Raw genomic sequence first — 22293 nt, 5'->3', positions numbered from 1 at the left:
GCAAATATCAGTCAAGTTTTCTGTACTCAGTATGGAAAATTTTCCTATATTTAGTGTGCTTCACAAAAACTGATATTCTAACATCTAAGTCAATTTGCTTCTCAGTTAATAAGCACAAAACAGGCATTCCATTTTGCCTTACCTTTTTAGATGAAATCTTCATTGTTGTTATAGGAGAATTACTCTGAAAGACAGAGTTACAAATCATTGTCAAGAACTCTTTCCCAAAATTAACATTTAAAAGTCACTAAAACCTAAGTAATATCTAAGAAAACAATACATTTTTATATCCTGGAAAGAGAGCACTCACTCCTACTAAGTACTGCTATTTTCAGAACTAAACAAATGATATAAACATATAAACAATTAATGTCTCACAAAATTTATTGCTGAAACTCAACCACATTATTATTGCATGTATCTAAAAGGTTTTTGTACACTTATAATTAACCTGCATCTGTGCTATCTCAGAAATAGAAGAGCCATTACTCTAACTTTGTAATAGGAAATATTTTTTCTTTAATGATGATGATAAGGGAAAATAATGAAGTAGCTCATGAATATTTACCACATGATACAGATAAGAATACAAAATCCTTCTCTTACAAATTATCTACAGTGCATGCAGTTTGGATATATATTCAGATTGTCAATTACTAGATTCTTTTAAAATGGCATGAGTGTTCCTGAATGTTTCTTTCCCAGAGACAGTACTGTATACTACTGTGTGTCATCATAGCAGTCTATTAATGTCTGTGTCCAAACCAAATATTAAAGAGCTGGAAAAGGAATTGTTACTTTCCTTGCCTTAAGTCATTATGTTCATCCAAACAAGTGATAAAATCAATGCTAATAAAAATGTTCAGCATTTTTTTACGGTTCAGCATTTGCTCAGTCACAAAGGAAAGCCATAACAGTGGGCTTGGATTAATTGCAGATGACCACAACACAGCAGGGAGGTCAGGACCAGAAAATCTGGCTGCGAATCATGTGAATTGGCAAAGGTTTGGAGAAAAGAGTTGCTTCATGAAGTGTTTGGAGTCTGCATGTCAAATGCAACATTGGATCTGATGCCACATTCTCCTTTCCTTGTTTACTCTGGAAGAGGATCGCTTTGCTACCTTTGATATAAACAAGCACAGGGCCCCTGATTTCGTCCCTGTTCTCTTGGAGAGACTCATCTAAACACCATGATGCCACACAGATTGTAACAGCAGAAGTTATGATATCATGGTTTTTGGGGTTCAGGATAAAAAGGTCTGTGCACAGAAGCCCATAAACTAGGTTTAGGCTGAGGATGCCTCTCAGCCCACCTATCTTTGTGATGTATTAATTTATGCTTCAGTAAATGGAACCTGCACTATCTTGGTGAAGAGTGTGTTTCAAGTAATATCACTCACATATTTCTTTTTTAGCAGGAAGTCTTCAACGAAAGCCTAGGAATACTAGCTATGCCTTTGTAAGTGTTAACACAGATGCCTTTATGAATGTTCCTTTTCTTAAGGAAACCATTAATGCTGCCTCAATAAAGAAGCTTAAATTTTCCTTTTTGTATTCTGTCAATGAAATGGAGAAGTTTATAGACACATAATACCACTTGCCCTGAGACTACTGTTTAATGAACAGCCCATCCAAATATTTGAGAGGGATTTTTCAACATGAGGGTGAACATTCTCTTTAGGTTATTACAACTGTTACATGCCAGAGTGATTGACAGAGGCTATTCCTTTATCTCCCTGTAGTTTTTGTATTTCTTTTCAGCTGATGTTCTTTTAAACTTGTAGTTTCCTTGACTTCAGAGGCATGTGACTTTGAAGAATGGGAGTTAAGCAAAAACAACACAAATTTGATTTCATTTTGCAACTGAGAACTAGGAAGATCTTCAGATAATGAAAGTACAGAAATCTGAAATTCCAACCATACACAGCAACAGCCTCTACAGTGATGCCAATGATAAAAGTCTCCTTCTGGAAGCCATTATAATATGACCTCCTAAAAAACTGGTTATCAAAATCCTTGTAGCCAGTATATCAACATAAAAAATAGGCAACTGAAATATAGGAGAAGAAAAAGGCTTCAGCTAGCTCTAGCCTTCATAACAGTCAACATTTTGTAATCTTTATGAAGTTATCAAACTGACAGCATGCACATTTACTTGATCTATTACCAAATCACAGTTGCCCTTGCCAAAGTCTGTTAGAACAAAGTGTTTGTGTGAACATACACACTTGAAAAACAAAAGAAGGAGAAAGCCAAACCTGAAAAACCTCCATCTCCTCCAAAATGAGTTCTCCACTTGCAGAGAAGTTGGTGGGTAGGACAACAACTTTTTGTACAGTTCCTTGATCTGCAATAGGTAAGAACAAGTGAGACCATGTAACATGGAGAGGGAGAAAAAAAAAGCAGATTTATCTTCATTAATTATAAAAGGAAACCATCGAAGCAAGAACTGTGACACAGAGAAAGGTAAGAAATGTTCAGGAATTTCTACAGTTTGGAGTCAGTAAGAATGATGAGATGATTCCTTATGCAGGAATAGTATCACGGAAGTATTCTCATATATGAACATAAGTCACGATAAGGTTGGAGTTATTACCATTACTGTTACCATTCTATACAAAAAGATCAATCAAAATCAGTATATTCTGTTGCTGTACAGACACAGAGGCAGAATTTATTCTAATGATCTTAAAGTAAAACACAATATAAACAGGTAAAAGGGAGCTACTGCAGGATTTGATAGATTCATATCTGATAATAATATGCTAGGACAACTGATGACATGAAAGGTAAACCTTCCAAAGAATAACTATCTACACGTTAACACAGTTAGATGGAAGCTTTTTTAAAATTAAATTAAAACAATAATCAAGTACATTATATACTGGTAGAAGTTAATATTTTGCTCTGTAAGATGAAAAGAAAAAGCAAGGTGAAGATATTTTAGCTATTCTATCATGGCTTCCCTCTCAAAATACAGTTCCAAGCCTCACAAATCCACTCAGAACAAAGGAGTAAGTAGAAATGTGGCAATGACAGTGTTTTTGCAGGGTAGATGTGATGAGTGAGACCAAAGGGGAATTTGTGATTAGTTTTCCAAATTTCTTATGTGGAAAGAATATCTGTGAAGGCTCTTACAGGCTGAGATAGACACTAAAGTATTTCTGATGTGGCAGAAAAGACAGACTGTGGGATAATCACAAGAATGGGCATTTTAAATTGGAAAAAGCACATAGAATTACTCTCACCTGAAAGACCTAGAAACTAGACTGAGTAGAATTAATCTATCTGCTCAGTACTGATTCTGAGGAATGAAAACACATGATACTGGTTCTGTTCAGCCTTCAAAATTTTTAAGAGCAATGTAGAGTTGTGCAGTTGACAGAACATTAGCATAGCACAAAACAGGCAAGTATCTACATTTATGAGGAAATTTCAGTTTCCTGTTTGACAATTCATAATGAAGGCAATGTAAGCTGGAAAAGTTCAATTTTATTTTTGCTTTAAGCTCAGTGACTAAATTCTATAGCTAGAACTGCAGGGTAAGATGATTACTGTAAGTAATTTACATCCCCTTATTTCACTCAAGGAAGCCAGACACTACTACCACCACTACTACTACTACTACTACTTGTTGTTGTTGCTATTATTATTTTAAAAAAGGTTTAAAGGCAGAATATTGATATTTAATCACTTGCCCACACACAGAGAGCACATTGCAGTACTTTGTCTTTAAAAATAAGAAGGAAAAGAGAAACTGAAAGCTGACAAGACTTTAAAATGTGTAGCTATCAATGGTACATGCTCAGGGCATGTTAGGCATGAATTTTTCATGAGAATTTTCCACGGAAACATTTATTCTCATTATACAATGGCATGATAGAACAGTTCCTTCTGAAGAAACTTCACTGAAACAAAACCTTGTGATAGCACAGCTGTGGTCTAGCCTGGGTGCCAGTATTAGCTAAGCTATGAGAACCTGAGAGAGATTTACTAACTGCCAGGACCCACAGAAGTGTTAAACTGCTGCAGATGCCTCCCTCAGAGGAAAGGAGAAAGGGCTTGTGTGTATTTCTTCTCCTGCTTAAGGGAATAACCCACTCACACATGTACATGGCTTCAGTCCAGTCTACCTCTGCTTCTCTGCATTCTTTTATCAATTCTCTCTCTCTAACACTAGACTCTACCTTACAAAATAATCAGAAGTGCAGGAAGGAATTGCAGCCATTTGTGGTGTTTTTCTGAAGCTGCCTGCAAAGTGTCAAGTACCTGTAACCCTGACATACAGGGCACTAAGCATGTTGACAGTGACCTTACCTGCAAAGGAATGTAAGGCTGCTGAGCCCCTGAAGAACCGGTTTATGTCAATGATCCATTAGCACATGCCACACATTTAAAATTCCTACATTGTCTTGAGTCCTCAAACATTGCCCCAGACTGAAATCAGAACCTGAGGGGAGATTTTATCCTGGGCATGGGCACAGAAAATACCGATAACGCCTGACGCCAAGTCCTTGTTCCTAATAACCTCTCCTATTTGTAAAGCAGGCTCCTATGTACCTTTTTGTCACACCCCAGAAGAACACACAGAGTGAAGGACTGTTTACCTTTGTATTAATTTCCTTTGACTCAGTATTTTACCATGATGGACAAATCCTTGTACAAAGGCATGTTCCATTGTTTTAAAGGAGACTTAATACAATTTTTAAAATAATTATTTAAGTAGGCAATAGAAAGCTATTGATTAAATAAAATTTCTTAGAGCAAGGCTTTCTATTAGTCTGTACATATATATCTCTGTACACCTATCTATAAATACTTCCAATAATACACAGCTTATAGGCTATAGTTCTCCCATTGCTTCTAAAAATGGTGTTGCTACTGTAGCTCAGCCTTTTCCTTAATAAATGAAAAGCAAATGTTTGTCCCCAAACCCCACTTTTTATTTCTTCCTCAGCAGCACTGCTGTCTCCACTATAAACACAAACTTGTATCTGACAAATCAAGTCACATGTGTTCACATAAAATGCTTATTGTATACTTGAGTTTTGTCAAAAATCTCATTTGATTATTTCTGCTAATAGCAAAAAAGTTAACTAAATTCCCTCGGTCAGAGGAAAGGATGAAGCACTGTGCACTGCAAGACATCTATGCAAAGCAGTGCCTGAGCTATTTCTGAGTATATTTCACAATAAATAATATTTTATGCTCTAAATCAGGCATAAGAGATCATCAAACAATTGCAGGTGAATTTTTTTCAAGTTTGGTCATTGTATGAAATTAGAAGGTAGTCCTCTAAAATTCATAAAATCGAACAATGTGGTTTCCTTTGCCATTTACTTGTTCCTTCCAGAAATCCACTTGAAAACAATTCTCCATGCTATGATTTTACATAGTCATGAAAAAGCTATTATGTCTCCAGAATATCAATCTAGAAATGAAAAGGCAGATTTTTGCTCACCACTTTCCCAACTCTTCACTGGGAGCTGTTTGCAGCCTTGCATCAGCTCAGCAGTCTGTGAGTCAAGGGGGGAGATGGACAAACAAAAGAGAATCTCCCTCAAGCTGACAGCAAGAGGACAGGAGTGACTCAAAATGCTTTTCCATTTAAAATTGTTTAACAAATGCAGGTGTCCCAGCTTGACATTAAAGACAAAGACACTGAGATCACATTCCCTCTGAGAGGACTGAGAAAGTGGGAACAGAAAGGGAGGAAAGTGCAGGCTAAAAAAAGGTGTAGAATGTATTCAGAGTGGGAAATAAATGAAGAAGTAAGGCACTCCAATAAATGGAATAAAAGCATAAGAGGCAAATCATCATAATCATAATTATAATAATATTTCTTGAAATGCAAGACATGATTCTGGACTGCCATTAATCACCTAAGCTTCATCAGTACGAGTTAGACTGTGCCTGATTACATTAATTCCTGGTCAGCCTGACCATGAGCAATGGAAAAAGCAAAACTTAATGAAAAGACATGAAAAATACAGAGGTTTTTGGCTGAATCAGAAACTCATTCTCTGAATTTTGACTAGTTTTTATTTCCCCAGTTCTAAGTGAACACTGCAGCTGTCAGTAATGTGAGCCTCAAAGAGAGCTGGGAACCACTTACCCCTGAGCCACATCACACAACAAAGTGAACTACAAATAAAACCCCCAAATTTTCCACATCCTAAAAAAGTGACTGCAATAGGCACCAGCTTTTACTGTGATATGAGTTTTGAGAGGCTTCCTTCAGTAATCCCCACCCCTGATGTATGTTACACTGCTGGAGACCCTCTAAAAACCTTTTCTCCATGTTTTACCTGTCAGCCTGATGGCAGCTAATTATTTCTGGTCTCTTATCTGAGTTGAACCTGATGTATACAAATAACCTTACAAACAAAAAAGAAAGCAAAAAGTTCATAGAATGTTTGAAATCTGTCTGTTTGAGAAAATGTTGAGGCTCAGCAGAGCACCTGAGAGGGTGGCAGGTTAGCAGTCAGGGCTGACAGCCACGTTCCCACGCTCTGTGTCTGCTGTAACTCAGAGCTCCCACCATGGCCACTAACCTCTCTGCGCTTAGTTCACTCATCTGTCAAATGGGAGCAATTTATTTCCAGCTCATAATATCTCTGTGAAACTTCATAAAATGCAAGCTGCATCAAAGCACAAAAAGACAGATACAAATGCTCACACTTGAGGGTGAAGTTTTTGTATAGCCCCAGCTCAGTCAATCTTTTGGGACACAGTGTGACCTTGCTTGAATAAAACCTGAACAAGGGAAATGAAGCAGGTAGAGGTACACCCTCTTAACTTACATATCACCTTAAAAGTCTGTGAAAAAGCTTTGGATGAACAGGTCAACAAAAGGTTATGAATGACTCAGGCACTATGACCAAGAGGAAGAAGGAAATTGTGTCTGACGCCTGTTGTGCCACTGTTGTGTAACATCATCTCCCTGAGCTCACAGTCACAAAGCTGCAGCCAGGAAAACGATGGGAGGCAAGCTTGCTCTTTTGCCCAGATTATCTCTCGGCTAGAATCTGTAGATCATTTGGCTATTGCATTACTGGAGGCTACTGTTGTCAGCTAGGGTTAGTTTTCCAAAAAGACAGCCATCATACAACACCATGAAAATGAGTATTACAAACTTAGCTCTGGAGGCACTTCATGCATCTAGACTTTGAAAACAAATGTTTCATCAGAGAAGAAAATATAATGAGAAACATCGATCAGCCTCATGCCACATCAGATGCATGTGGCTGACATTAATCATCTCAATAAGCCACATTGAAGTCTGTAGTGTCTTTTTATGACAGTAACTTAGATCTCTTTCCAGAAAAACATATCATATCTTGATAGCAAGAAGCTGAAAAAAATCCCATTGGTGCCCATAGCTGTTTAATGTATCCAAGTTTAACCCAGACATTTAAATATTTTCGTAACACCAAGAGAAATAAAAAACCCCTGTGAATAATCTTTTGGTTGTGCAATCTGTGTGTACTTTGACCAAAGGCTTTCATGCTGCAAGCAGTAGGTGGCATGCTTAATAAATGAATATTAATCTCACAAATATGTTCTCCTGGTGGTTTACTGCTGTCTTAAAATTCATAGAAAACGATCTACCAAAGGATGAACACAAAATAATGAAAGCTCAGGTTCTTTTAAATATAACTGAAACAAGTAAAAAAAAATCAGTGGAACTCTAGAGTGAATCTAAAAAACTCATGACTGAGTCATGTCCCATCACAGAAATGGAATAACTGAACAGAACTCTAATCCCAAATTCTTGAACGGAATACATTATTTCTCATTGCAGTGGGAAAAAATACCATCAGCATTGCTCTACTCAAATATGCAAATGAGTGATTATATTCCTGCTAAGTAAATTATCTCTTGTGTTTCTGTTAGGGAAGACAAGGTAGGTAGACAGCACTCTTCTCTGGCAGCACTGCTCTCTACCAGTCCAGACTTGCTCCTTACTCCAAGTCAGCTCCCGCCAGTCAGGGGTGAAGAGATGTCTTAGGGGAGTCCTAACAAATCTAGCAAGTTTTGTGAAGTGCTTTGGGAGTCTTCCTGTTTAAAAGCATAGGAAAAGCGGGAGATTGTAATAATTCGAAAAGCATGGAATGCCACACGAACTATGTCTGTCCCTGGGATTTATTTTGTTTGCTATGCAGGTAAGCAAGGGAGAAAAAACAGTGCATTAACTCTGGGTATGGAGCAGGCCCTGGGAGCAGAGCACTTCTGTCTGGGGGAGCAAAGGGAACACTGCATTTAGTCCACCACCAAGGTGAAAAAACTACAGAGCTGCCTATGCCCTCCTGTGCCATGGCTACAGGATGAAAACCACTGGGGTTGTCGGAGCTCTGTACTTCTGTTATCCTTCACTTGCATTCAGGAACTGATTTATTACTAAGGCTATAGGAGGAAGAGAGGAAAAACTAAACATTTTGTGTGCTTTGCATCTGGCAAGACATAAAACACTCTGATTTCAAGCATGAGACAGGTCACTGACAGTGACAGACATGGCTGGAAACATCTCAGTTCAGCAGCAGTAACTCATCATTTGAGCTGAGTGTAATTGTCACCAGGTGTCAAGTCCCATTGTCTCTGGCTGTGGGGCTCCAGGCTCCCAAGGAAATTATCACATGAAATTCTCCTGTACAATGTGGTTTTTGCATTTGCTGGGATGAACTGACACCAAAGCAAATCCCCTCTGCATTCCTTTTGACACTTAATATCTCTGTCAAATCCTCCTGAGTCTCACAGAAAGCAGAGAATAAAGACAAGTTTCTCCTCTCAGTGGCCGAAACTTGATCACTTTTATTTTAAAGGGCAGAGAAATGCAGTAACTCGCATTGCAATGATTTCTTTGGAGGAAGGCCTTGGAAGGTATTAATGTCCTGTGCCCTGCTCAGGAAGAATAATGCCTGCCCTCCATCTCACTAGAAAGCAGAAAATGATCCTTGTCTCCAGTGTAATGAAGACGATAAAGCAATGAATACAAAGTATCAAGAGCTGCACTTTCTGCATCTGATCCATAATGGGTCCCATGCTGGTACACAGAGGAGACTGACATAAGAACAACCTGAGCTATGTTTAATTTTTAACAGCTCATGTATGTATATGAGGCCACATTGATCACCTAAAAACAGTCAGATGGTCATCAAAAGATAAAATGAAATTACCTATGTTTACCTCTTGCAGAGTTATTAAAATGCTTACTATCAAATTGTGATTTCAAGCACATTTCAGCTTTTCAATAGTTTTCCAGCTTTAGCTATCACTGCTACATTGGCAATCTATATGGTCTGGGAACTTATGTCTCAATATTTTCCACTAAGCTTTTGTAGAATTTGCTTCCAAATAACATTTGGTGCTTACAGAGCATTTTAAAACAATAGCACCACAACACATGGGGAAAATAAATAAAATACTCATTTGAAAGGTCTGCACTAGCCTACCAATTTATTACTTTGACTAAATATAGTGATTTGTCAAGGAAGAAAACTAACAGTGAAGTAAAACCTCTCTTTTACCAAGTTTTCTTGCACAATTGTATAACAAGAGCAGGGATGCTCTCTATCAACATTTCCAATGTTTCTAGAGTAGAAGACTTCTGCAGGAAAGGAGAAAAAATATCCTAACAGCTCACTAAGTTGAAAAATGTATCTCCATTAATTCAACTAAAGAGAAAAAGTGGGTTTATGTTAGTGGTGGGAGAGGGAAAGGAGAAGAACCCACCTTGTAGAAAACCCTCTCCTAATTAGGTTAATTTAGTATTTTCCAAGAGCTGCAGATAGGAGAGAGTCAAGAATACCTTAAAACTCATTTATCAATTTCCAGCCAAGAAAACAAAAATACCCAGATCAAAAACTTATTAAATTCTTTGAATAATTCATTGCCCTGACTATGCCTTATCATAAAATAAGCATTCACTCTGCATCAGATGGATACTTGGTAAAAGTTTGGTGGAAAAACACAGAATCATAGAGTCATTCAGGTTGGGAAAGAACTGAAGGAATACCAGCTGGGACCAGGTAGAAGCTGGATGTAACTCCATTCCCCTCCACTCTTTGGGCCCAGCTGCCCAGCCAGTTTTATCCCCAGTGAACAGTGCTCCCATCCAGGCCATGATCAGTCAGTTTCTCCAGGAGAATGCTGTGGGAAATGGTGTCAAAGGCTTCAGTAAAGTCCAGGTAGACAACACCCAGAGCCTTTCCCTCACCCCCTGTGTGGGTCACTCAGTGATAGAAGGAGCTCAGGCTGATCAAGCAGGACCTGCCTTTCACAAACCCACGCTGGCTGGGTCTGATCCCTGGTTGTCCTGCACGTGCTACGTGATGGCACTCAAGATGATCTGCTCCATCAGCTTCCCCAGCCATGAGGTCTGACTGACAGGTCTGTAGTTCCCCACATCCTCCTTGTGGCCCTTCTTGTGGATGGGCATCACATAACTTGCAATCAGCTGAGTTCCCCCCCAGTTAGCCAGGACTGCTGCTAAATGATGGAAAGTGGCTCGGTGAGCACTCTGCCAGCTCCCTCAGAATCCTTGGGTGGATCTCATCCAGCCTCAAGGACTCGTGTGTGTCTAAGTGGTGTAGCAGGTCACTGACCATTTCTCCTTGGATTATAGAAGCTTCATTCTGCTTCTTATTCCTGTCTTCCAACTCAAGGGCTGGGGGCCTGAAGAATTAGTCTTGCTACTAAAGACTGAGGCAAAGAAGGCATTAAGTACTTCAGCCTTTTTACTGTTTCCAGTAAAGGATGGAAATTCTCCCTAACTCTCTTTTTGTTGCTGATGTATTTATAGAAAGATTTTTTTATTGCCTTTTACAGCAGCAACCAGATTGAGTTCTTGCTGGGCTTTAGCCCTTCTCATTTTCTCCATCCATAACCTCACATGAATTAAGTGATCTTGTTTTCCTTTCACTTAACTTCAGAAACATGTAGCCTGTAGGAGACATCTGCTGCAGTCCCACACTCAAAGCAAGCCCTGTTAGAGCAGGCTGCTCAATGCTGTGTTTGTTGGGTTTTGAACCTTTTGAATCTCTAAAGATGGAGAATTCATAACCTCTCTGGATCCTTTTTCCACTGTTTGATCATGGTGATGGCAAAACCTTTTTCCTTTATATCTATTAGCACTGTCCCACACTGCAACTTGTGTGAAATCCCTCACCTTGGCACTGAGCACCTTTAGAAGAGTCCCCATCTGTTTTTTTTTCCCCACTAGGTAGCTGCACCCACCCATCTGATAGTTGTCAACAGCATTAAGATCTCCCCATTGCTTTCTCTGAATAAAACCATTTTCTCAGCTTTTCCTCATACATCACATCATACAGTCCCTCAACTGATCTTGCTCCATTAGGTCAATGTTTTCTTTGCACTGGTGAGCCCACAGCTGGGCACAACACTTCCAACAGGAGCCAAACACAGGAAAAAAATCCTTTCCATCAACCTGTTGGTTGGATACACTTCTGCACATACAGCACAGTGTGCAGTTGGCCTCCTTTGGCACACAGGCACCCTGCTGATTTTGATAGTTGAAGAGGTTTTTTTAAGGCGAGTAAAGAGAGTTACTTTTAATCCTTTCCCTATAGAAGCCTGACATTCTTAAGAGATTTTTTAGCACCCACTTCCTAAATCTAATATAACAATATGGTTAGTCCCAGCCCCATGTGAGTTTGTTGGCAGACACAGTTATTCTACAAGCAGAAAACAATCAGGGCCCCAATAATATGTGAATCATAAAAGCAATGCAAGCCTTTTCTGTAATCATTTTCTGATGTTGAGACATATATTTGTTCTCCTAGAGTTCTTTTCCTTTGTTCTACTTGAAAGTGTAAAAAAGGAAAGATTAGCCTTTGTGCCTATTGACCTCTAATGCCCTGTTAAACCAGTGGGAGTTTCAGATGTGAGTGAGTCCTAGGGTCTAGTCAGAGTACCACTCTACTTGTCTGCTTCAATCTAAAGGGTGTGATTCATATCAGAATATTTTAAAAAAATCTAAATTGATCAGTACAAGAATCACTTAACCTGTTCCCTACAGACTTCAGACACATAACACCAGACTCAATGTTGATGTAAGTGAAAAAAATACAGGTTATATTAGACAGAAATTATTTTAGAATACTTGGATCAAGTTCTCTGTGTCCACTACTGCTAGGATTCCAACCATTTGTTTCTTTTTCTCTGCTAAGTACTTCCATTTTACTGCTGTTTTCTGGAGGAGTTGTTTCTGCCTTTGCAACATCTTGATCAGATCTTTTCTTCAGAAGTAGCTTACACAGCATATATTAAATAATGATGAAGAGAGTATAAAAACATTATAAAGCTAGATTTTGATATTTTTTTCTTGTGTTAAAGATCATCAAAATCTAATGTCGAATCATACTGCAGACAAACCACATTCAAGAGAAGCATTATAATTTAGATCCAATAAAATATATACCGGTGGTGTTTTTTGCCTCAAAACTAAGATCAATACATTGTATCTCTTGCATGTATTGTCTACAGTAAAAAGAAAAATACCCAGAAGGTGAAGAGGATTCATGGATTCATGGATTTCTATAACATTTCTGTCGATTGCAAACAATTAAACAAATATTTCTGAAAGCTATAAATTGTAAAAATCAGAGTTGTTGCAGATGAGATTGCAACACAGGAAAATGAATCCTACCTGTTCCAAGAAACAGGACGTGGTATCTCCCATCAGCAGCATTCACTCGATCCACAGCAATCTTGGTATACTTGTAGTCAGCTCCTATCCGGATGATTAATGGCCTCTTGTGTATGGGGTAAATGGGATTAAACATCAAAGGGTGATTCCTAATGAAGGTCACAACATCGTCTGGAAACTCTTTGGTTGACCGCACATTGGGTGTGAAGGCTCCTCCTGGACACTGCAAGAAACATGCACAGTAATGATGAACAGTACTTATCATCTTTCGGAGAGTTTTCATCCCCAGATCATTTACAAATATGGACAGATAGCTGACAAGGGAAATTCCAAAAAAACCCACTTCAGAATTGGGCCAAAACTTACTATATTACAGTAAGGGGAATGAAGTGTTGAATAGCTACACTTTTAACTCTCATCACTTCTGATAAAACAAACCAAACTGTATTTTTGCACTTTCAAAATCCAGCTTGATGGCAAAGATCTGTACTTCTGAACCTATTTCTACATGTTATATGCTTCTACACTGCCTGTTGAAAAAAAAATAAAATCCAAGAGATTGGTATGGGAGGATACCAAACTTCTTCATCTATTTTTTTACAGAATTAGTACAAAGACAAAAGACAAAATCTGATACTTAATTGCAATTTGGCCAATATCCCTCTTGTTGTTTTGTTGATTGTAAGATGATGAAAGGGCCTGTGACTCATCTTCATTTGAAAAAGAAATAATATGGAGTTGATGAGGGAGCCCCATAACAACTTATTTATATCTGAAAAGGTTTTCTATACATTCCCCTATGCCTTAGAAGCAACTGAAGTCCATGAATACTTTGTATGCTTCTTTAAATATAATGAAGAACCATCCAAATAATCATCCCTGACGCATTCTGGGCCTCGTGAGAAAACAAAAACCATCTTAGAAAACTCTTTACTGAGTTTGAAACTCAAAGGAGACTGTGAAGAAATTGGAGCTATGGCAGTAATTGGTACAAAATTCTTGATGTAATTATGTTAATTTACTTGATTTTTTTTTTCAGCTATAACTACCTCGCTTCTTATTGCTGCTCCTGAACTTTCATTTTTTCCTCTTACCATATTTTTGAACTGTAAAACTCTCCTCAGAGTACTGGAGATATTCAAAAGTGTTTCAACACAGTATTTTTTTCCAGTTGGAAAATTATTTGTTCAATAAAAAGCACTTGATGGAAATTTGTTTATTTTGATGAGGGCCATTCTTACATCTAGGATGGAATTTCTGGTCAAAACCACAGACACAAAATTGCCAGTAGCTTAGGGAGAGATTTACCTCACCTGCCTTCTACTCTCTTAAAGTCAGGCATTTATTCTTAGGTTTCCTCTGTAGTCAGTAATTCAGACTGAACACCCTGCTTTTAGATGGCTAAAATTACATAAAATGAATCATATTCTGAGAGACTTGGAATCTGTCTGGGGATATGTGAGTCATGTGTCCAACCTACCTGATGAGATGCAATGTTAGCATTTGGGTTTTCACCTCCCAGGGCATCCCCGTAACCACAGGCGGGAGTGCCTGTTCTACCCTCACTGCTAAAAGCTGTTCCATATTGTGCACCCAATACTATTCATTGGGCATACCAGGAAACAAGTAGAGAGGGGACTTCAGCCTAATCACAGGCTTTGGAGTCATCTTCCGGCTCAATTAGGAGTTAATTATTTATACAAAGTAGAACAGCTCTGGTAGGAACTCTTCAAAAGAAATTGCTCTGGCATCAGTTCCCTCCAGGAAGAACAACCAGAACTCAGTTCAGACATGGATTGTTTCTCTCATCTGACATCCTTGCTGATTTATTTTTCTGGGCTCATATTTATCCTAAGGATTTTGTTTTGGCTCTCATTAGAAATGATGCTCTATGTTAGTGCTTTAAGATTGCTCACAAAGTTGAATTCTTATTATCTTGCTTGCTCTATCCTCCCAGCATATTCATCCACATTCCAGAAAATGTATGGAACTATCTGTTAAGATTAGCAATAAATGCTTAAAAAAGAACTGCATTCACCATTAGCAAGATTATTCTACTTGGTAGTGCTCCGCCAGACCTCAGTTCCTTTCAAGAGGGATTCTGTTTCACAAACAGTTCAACTTAAACTTTCCTGTCTCACATGGCTCAATTAGGTGTCTTTCTCTGATACTTTCAACTCTTCCATTATTGACTTGGAGTCATAAGACTTTTGTCTGTGACTTCTTGCAAAAATGTCAGTGCTATGATTCACACCAGCATGACCCTAAAAACTTACATTATATCATTGTTCCGAGCAAAGCTTTAACAAACATCTTTAATCAATTAATGTTTTTGGTAAACCAGTGACAAGCAGAAGATGATACTGAAGAAACACATAAACTCTCCCTTTCCTGGAAGGATTAATGGGCATCCTTCACAGCTCACTCAAGAACTTGTCTACACAATTTTATGTTTACACTTGATTATCAGAATTCTTCAATTTACAGCATATTCTCCAATATGCTGTAGGTACAAAAACTATTTCTGTAAACTCTGAAAAATGGAAACTACCCTCCAACATCACTGAGTTTAGCAGCAAGCTGCGTATTTCTTTTTCCATAAGTAAGTTTTGCTTGTGGAGAAATAAGAAACCACTGGTATTTAGTGAAGGCCAGCCAAACACTGCCGAGTTGATCATGGCCAAAAGAACGTATTGCTTCATTTAATCCTACTGAAGCTGCACCAAAGCCTTTCCATTGTTTATCCAGTGTACTGCAACATGATGAACTTTCACTTCCACCCAGAGGTTTAGTATGAATATCTTTTTAGGCAACTGCAAAGTAGGATTTTCCATGTCATATAAAAGGCACCCCTGTCTAGCCCAGCATCCCAGAAGTTACAAAAAAAGTACATTCCAGAGAAAAGAAGATCAAGCCCCACAGACTGCAAACTTGGCTAATCATTTTAACTCTTTGAGCACAAATTCTGAGCAGCAAAAAATCCCCATGTCCTGATTTTTGCAAATGCTTTGATATAAGTGAAAAATAAACTTTGTGGCACACATTGAAAAGTGGAATTTTTTTTGGCAGTGAAATAAAAGCAAAGCCAAAGAAATTTCATCTTATAAAATATGACTTAGGGATACTGTGTTGTGGCTGAATCATGAGGAAGCACAAAAGCCAGTGATCCAAAAATGAGCAATGGTCATCTAAAGGAATCTCTATGAGCTATAATCTAAGAATTTATCCTCAAATTCAGAGCTCATCGGTATATCTGGAAAGTGTACATAATTTCTGTCACCATGTTAAATCCAAATCTGATTTTTTTTTCCCTTTCTGTTGTGTTGCCCAATTTCTTTAGGTCCATCTGGAATACCTCAGAAGCCTCCATGAGGTGAACCACGAAAAACATGGCAGTGGTTGAGGAAACACATACAAACAAAACACTCTGAAGCATCAAGAAACTTTGAAATGTGACTAATCACAAGAGTGTGAAACTTTCTTTTTAAATGGGTCTTTTTTTAAAGCCTCAGTGCACTCTTGAGATTAGAGCTGTATAATTAATTGCAAGGAAAGACTAATGCTAGCATTAGACCTTAGTGGAATGTCAGGTATTGATTAGTTAATTCTAGAGATCTGGGAATGTAAAGACCTGACTCTTACAGCCAGCAACAACTGCACTAAAATGCCACGAAGAATTGTGTGAGCAGGCATACTATACCATGTATCTGAGCTACTCCATGTATGAGAGAGAAAGAGAGAAAAAGAACAAGATTTTGCAGCATAAAGACAAATCAAACTGAAATAGTTGTGTGGTTAAAGGTTCTCACAGGGACTGGGAAAATGAAAATTTAATTTCCTGTGATGAATGAAAGAGCACCAAAGTGTTAATCTAAAAAAAATATAACTATATAATATAAATTATGATTCTCTGCATATTTATTTTGTTCTGATACTTGAGAAACTGTAAGACTTCATAGAAGTCAACACACACCCACACTACCATACTTCATTTAGCAAATATGAATTTAGAGACGATTCTAGAGAAAGTTCATACAGTCTTCATTAAAGCTTGAAATATCAGATGTTATATTTCTGATAAATATAAATTTTTAAAAGTTAAGTAAGTAAATAAATAAAGAAAAAAGTGCATTAACAGCAATTTGTATACGTCATGAAGTTGAAAAGTAAGAAAAATCAACAGTTTTGTTTAAAATATTTAATGAGATACTTTTACACAACTTGGAAACAGCTAGCTCTAATTGTGTACAGAATTTATTGGAAGATTACCCTTGATACACTGAAAGAAATTCCTGAAAGCAAGGCGTATAAAAAAACATTCTTACGAGGAAGACAATGGTGAACTGAATGGCAAGAAAATGCTTTTATTTCTAGGTCTTTCTTATAAGATTCAGAACCTGGCATGGTATGACTTAGTCAAGTGACAAGTCCCAGAAACCTTGTTCTCTAAATCCCCTACTACATCTCCTAAGCATCTGAGTAGATGTGCAAGACTCTGGAGAAATAAAGAAAATTCATACAAACAAAAGACAGACTTACAGACATTTGTATCCAGGCTGTGGAACACACTAACAATGGTGTCTTTGCATGCTTGTTTATTTAGCTACATTTTGCTCAAATGTACCTACAAAATGGAAATGTGCATGCAAACGAGGGAACTATCACTTAATGAACTAATTCTTATTACATTTGAAACATAAAGAGAAAGAACAATTAACATTTTACATGACTTTTAATTCTTTCTAGAAAACTTCCAGACACTACTTGATTTGCAGTTGGATTTACAGGCAACTGAAAAGCAAATAAAATCGTCCTGAATTGTAACTGTCACAGCCACATACAGACTTTTCTCCTGGAATAAATAATATTTATTTATGCATTAAACAAAGACAAGCAGTTGGCAAGACTGAATAAACATCTTTGTACTTACGGTGCCAGGTCGTGGGTATGGAATTCTGCCCTGATATGGAATCAGCTGGTGGTTTGGGCCCTCCTTGTGTGCAAATGGTCCATTGAACACAGTCTGGATGTCAGACAGATGATACACACACACGGCTGAGCCTTTAAATATGGAGCTGGAAGACACGAGAAAGTTAGCATTGCAATCTACCAACTTTTTTTACAGCTTTTCCATAATTTTGCATGGTCTAATGATGAAAGATACCTCTAACATAATATTTATTATTAAACTTTTTACAATTTATTGCTTTTATATGGATTTAAAACATTTTAAATCAACTAATCTAGCTGCCCAATATGCACCACTACTTCTTAAAACTTAGCACCTTTCTGAACAGTGAACTGAAAAAAGAGAGAACCAGGCATTACCCTACTGGTGCAATAAGAAGATTTCCTAATGCTAAATATAGAAGAAATATAATCTGGCTCCAGTTAAATCAATGGCAAAAATATTGCTGACTTCAGTGAGGCAGGAGTTTTATAAACTTTGTACCGCCAAGCTCAGCACAGGTTTCCAGAACTCCTACCAGTATATTAACCACAAGATCTCCATGAGCCTCTTAAAATACATGGCTAAAATATGAATCAAAACATCCAGAGCAATTACAATTGTTTGGATTATTATAATCAGTTTCCAGCTTTTTTTTGCAATAAATGGGGACAAGATGTGGCTGTAAAGGAATTACTCCTATACAGTCCTCAAATCCATCCATAAAACTGGTATTATGAAGACCCAAGTTTGAAGGCTCCTGAGGGGAACCCATGGATTCACCTAAGAAAAGACCATGTTCTTCCCACTGCTCTAGATTCAGCCACAGGTCCAGGTAGCACAAGCCCTGAATGGTCTCCATCACCTCGTGATGATGAAGGGCACTAGGGGAAAAATTTCCAGACTGATATTAAGGCTGACTACAGTGATTAAACTCCCTCATTTTTCCTCTCGCTGCATGCAAGGTTTGTGGTATTTATTTTTAAAAAATGGAAACTCCAGACAGTCTGAAATCTGCCTAGTGTTAACTGCAGGATGAAGATAATCCAAGTAAGTGTTTTCAATTGAAGAAGAAAAAAACACTCCAGAAAAAATCCTGGAAACATTACACATAGTGTTTAAACAATAAAAGTGAAATCCATATTGCTCTTAGCTATATATGGATTAGCAGAATGAACCTTTTAGATGGATTATGATATTTGTGGAAATTTTACTAGTTATTAATAGATTTTGAGAAATGTATTTCCAGATGTTTTATTACAGATTTACAGCATATTATAACACTAAAATAATTTAGCTCAGTATTACTCAGTTTCCTTCTGCATGATTTAGATAAAAATACTAGTAGTTATTACTTCCTGTGATGTTTCTCTCTTGGTACTGTTATAAACTGAAGTCGCCAGAGATGAAGATACAGGAAGTATTAAGGAGTAAAAATCCTTATGGTTTCTGTATTTAACTAGGTAACATATTCAACCTATAGTTGAACAAAAATAAAGCAAGAATAGACTAATGCATGTGTAAAAACTACAGTAGAGAGAGCAAATAGCTTGAGAGCCAGGGAAAAATGAAGGTTTCTCTTTTTTGTCACCTTATATATTGCTGTGATTCAAACCTTATTTTCACTGACAAGTACCAGGATTAGGCAGAAGTGTTTCCAGTTCAGTCATGTTGCATCCCCAACCTAATGATAAGTGTGTTTTTACTACTAAACATAAGCTCATCCTTTTCTCTTTTTGTGATGTAAGAATTATAGATAGCACATAAGTTTACAACTTATGTAATGGGTTTTTTCCCCAATTAAATATCATAGAATCATATTCCCCTCTCATATTTACACATTTGAGTAAGCAGACCCCTATATCCCAGTGAAAAAAGTTTTGGAGAAAAAAAAATCAGAAAGGATTTTTTTACTAAGAATTGCCATTAAAGGAATTATTAATAATAAATTACATAATTTTCTAATTTGATCAAATAAATGAAAATTAAAAAGAAATCCCTGAGAAGACTTCTTTGAACATAATAAATAACAGCTAAATAATAAAGGGTAGCATATCAGAAATCAGGGGGTAGTAATCAATTTTGCTCTGTGTTAACATTCTGCAGTGAGGACAAGAGGAAAAATAAAAAAAAATAAAGGTAGAGGTGAAAGCATCTGTTGGTCCACCTGTCAGTCTATATTTGTGGAGAGTTTCAGCATAGTGAGCCATATCTAGTGCTTCCACCACCTTAGGAGCTCAGTAAATGCTTTCTAAACCAGACAGTAAGTGAATTCAACTGACTGGAAACAGGGAGCTGCAAGGAGGTGACCAAATGCCACGCAGGCTTGTCCTTCTGTAGCCAACTGAAGGCAATATGTTTATCTGCCATCTCTGTGATCATCAGCCAGCTGAGATGCTGGAAATGATTTGTATGAATTCATGGAAGATATCCTGGTTAGATGCTTCAGGGTGCTGGATGTTCTTCAGGAGGTGTTAAGTACTCTCAGATGCCACATGAGTTCACTGCATTGAAGTCATTTAGCTTTCCACTGCTGAGCAGTGACAAGTGGCCCTCCACAGAAATGTTTTCCCAGTAGCAGCTGAAAGTATGTCAGGAAGCAGTTTGCTCTGAGAAGCACAGCTCTGACATGGATACCAACAGCAATGATACTGAGACTCCTACATGCACACCATGGGCACAGCATACAAAATTGCCCAGCACAGCCTCATCCACAAAACACCAGTTTCAGTTTTCATACAGAAAATTTGGCAGTTCAGGCAATTTTTTTCAAATCTCCACGTTTACCTTGATGTTGTAAAAATTCCATACACGAGTGTTGTTCTGGGGTTATCGGTCTCTAGAAGAAACACATCCTCTGTAAGAAAGAGAAAGAAAAACATTTTGAATAGTAAGAAAAACTTTATTTTCCAGTTTAATTGATGATTTTATTCCTTCTAAACTCAACAGTAGTTTTATCACAGACTTGAATGGGAAAAAGGGGACTTAACCACGTGAAAAGATAATATATTCATAAATCTAGCATTTGAACATTCAGAAACAAATTTGGAAATTAACTCCACGTCCTCTAGCCTTATGGAGACAGAAGGCAAAGATTTGCAAATACATTCAGGATTTATGTCACACATTTTTCTCAGCTGTATCTTGTTTCAGCAGGTTGTTAAGCAGTAGGAAAACATTAAAGTTGCAGTAGGTTAAAGACAAAGAGTTCCTATAGATGGATATAATCAAAACCAGGGAAATTAGGTGTTTTATTGTCCAGAATGCACTGGAGTGCCCTCACTAGAGCATTTTCAACATGACATGAATGTCAGACAGCTTTGCAGTAAAGACTGTGAGAGATGTAGAACTCCCGCCTCCTGTTGTGTAGGGATCTATTGACTGCACTGTGCAAAACTGAACCTACTCACTGAAATGAATTTACCCACTATTACCTCTGATCTGCTGATATTTTTTACACTTCAGTGAAAACTACTTTAATCTCTGACAGTATCTCCTTACAAATGTTTTTAATAACTATAATCATGCTACCACTTAAACTTAATTTACAACTCAAAAAAGACTGAACTGTGTGAGCTTTTTATCACAGAATATGTTCTTTAGCTTTCCATTAATTTATGTGGCTCTTTCATTTAACCCACTGAATTTTTTAAATATTCTTTTCAATATGTCAAAAGCAAAAGACTTCACCATGCCGAACTGGAAGTGTTATATTCGCCTGAATTATACATGAACACAGAAGCATGTGTTTGCTCTCTCCCCGTTTTCTGAATTTCCAGCTGTGACTGTATTCTTCCTCTTTGCTAGGGAATTGTGCTGGGAAGCCATGCTGAGAGCATTGTCTCCTATTCACCATGGCCCTACATATCGACATACAAGAAACTAAAAACAATTATCCTACTGCTTTGTTGAAGAGGAGGGGGTTGGTAAATCACAGTTCTGAAAGATGAGCTGCTGTGGCAGTGCTGAGGCACTGCAAACTTCAGAAAATCAATCCTCCAAGCACCTTGCACATTCCAAGCTAGAGGAAGTTAGGATCTGCTCCTTGGCACAATCAGGTTCCACTGAAACCTTGAACTAAAGCAAGTACACCAAATAGTTGTAAACATATAAGCCCAAAAAGACTCCAAACCTCATTTGCCATGGTGGGAATCAGGAATAGTAATCAAGAAAAGAAAGAGAGAATAAAATGGAGAGAAGATCAGAACCAGAGACACACCCAGTGCAGGGCACATTAGCTGCTTATAATATTTATATTTTTAGTACAGCACATACCAAATCTTCAAGTACATGAATTTAGAACTATCATTTTGTTCATTTCAGCCACAGAAAACATAGAATTTGAAACTTTCTGGTAATGTTGTTTGGCATGTAGGTATCAAGCTGGGCATTTTTAATTCCTTCATGAAAAGAAACTTCTTGTGATTGCTGTATAGATTGTGCATTGAATATTTACAGTATTTCACATCTTGAAATAAAAATTTACATGACTGAATGATTCCTGAAAAATAATATTTATGGATAGTGCTATTGCTGGTGCCACTAACAGGATTTATTAGCATTATCTTGAATTACCAAATTGAGGACTCTACCCTGTGATAAAAAAATAGAAAAAATGCATTATGGAAAAGCTGTATGTTACATAGTGCTATAAGAAACAGTTTCAAAGGGATGTTAA

The 22293-nt window shown here is 37.5% G+C and overlaps 1 protein-coding gene across 3 annotated transcripts in view; it reads right to left on the bottom strand.

Moving 5' to 3' along the window:
* Positions 1 to 22293, bottom strand: part of SEMA3C (semaphorin 3C) — a 115565-nt gene that overhangs the window by 13140 nt on the left and 80132 nt on the right. For all 3 annotated transcript variants that reach the window (XM_064421886.1, XM_064421885.1, XM_064421887.1), the window contains 5 exons: positions 20403 to 20472; positions 17598 to 17742; positions 12668 to 12890; positions 2259 to 2347; positions 143 to 184 (listed from right to left, as the gene is read on the bottom strand). In XM_064421886.1, coding sequence (XP_064277956.1) covers positions 143 to 184; positions 2259 to 2347; positions 12668 to 12890; positions 17598 to 17742; positions 20403 to 20472 — 569 coding nt within the window. The remainder of the gene's footprint in view (positions 1 to 142; positions 185 to 2258; positions 2348 to 12667; positions 12891 to 17597; positions 17743 to 20402; positions 20473 to 22293) is intronic.

This window comes from Passer domesticus, chromosome 5 (assembly GCF_036417665.1).
Source record: "Passer domesticus isolate bPasDom1 chromosome 5, bPasDom1.hap1, whole genome shotgun sequence".
Classification (NCBI taxonomy): Eukaryota; Metazoa; Chordata; class Aves; order Passeriformes; family Passeridae; genus Passer; species Passer domesticus.
Note: the sequence above shows the minus strand (reverse complement) of the source record. Positions and strands in the feature narration are given on the sequence as shown.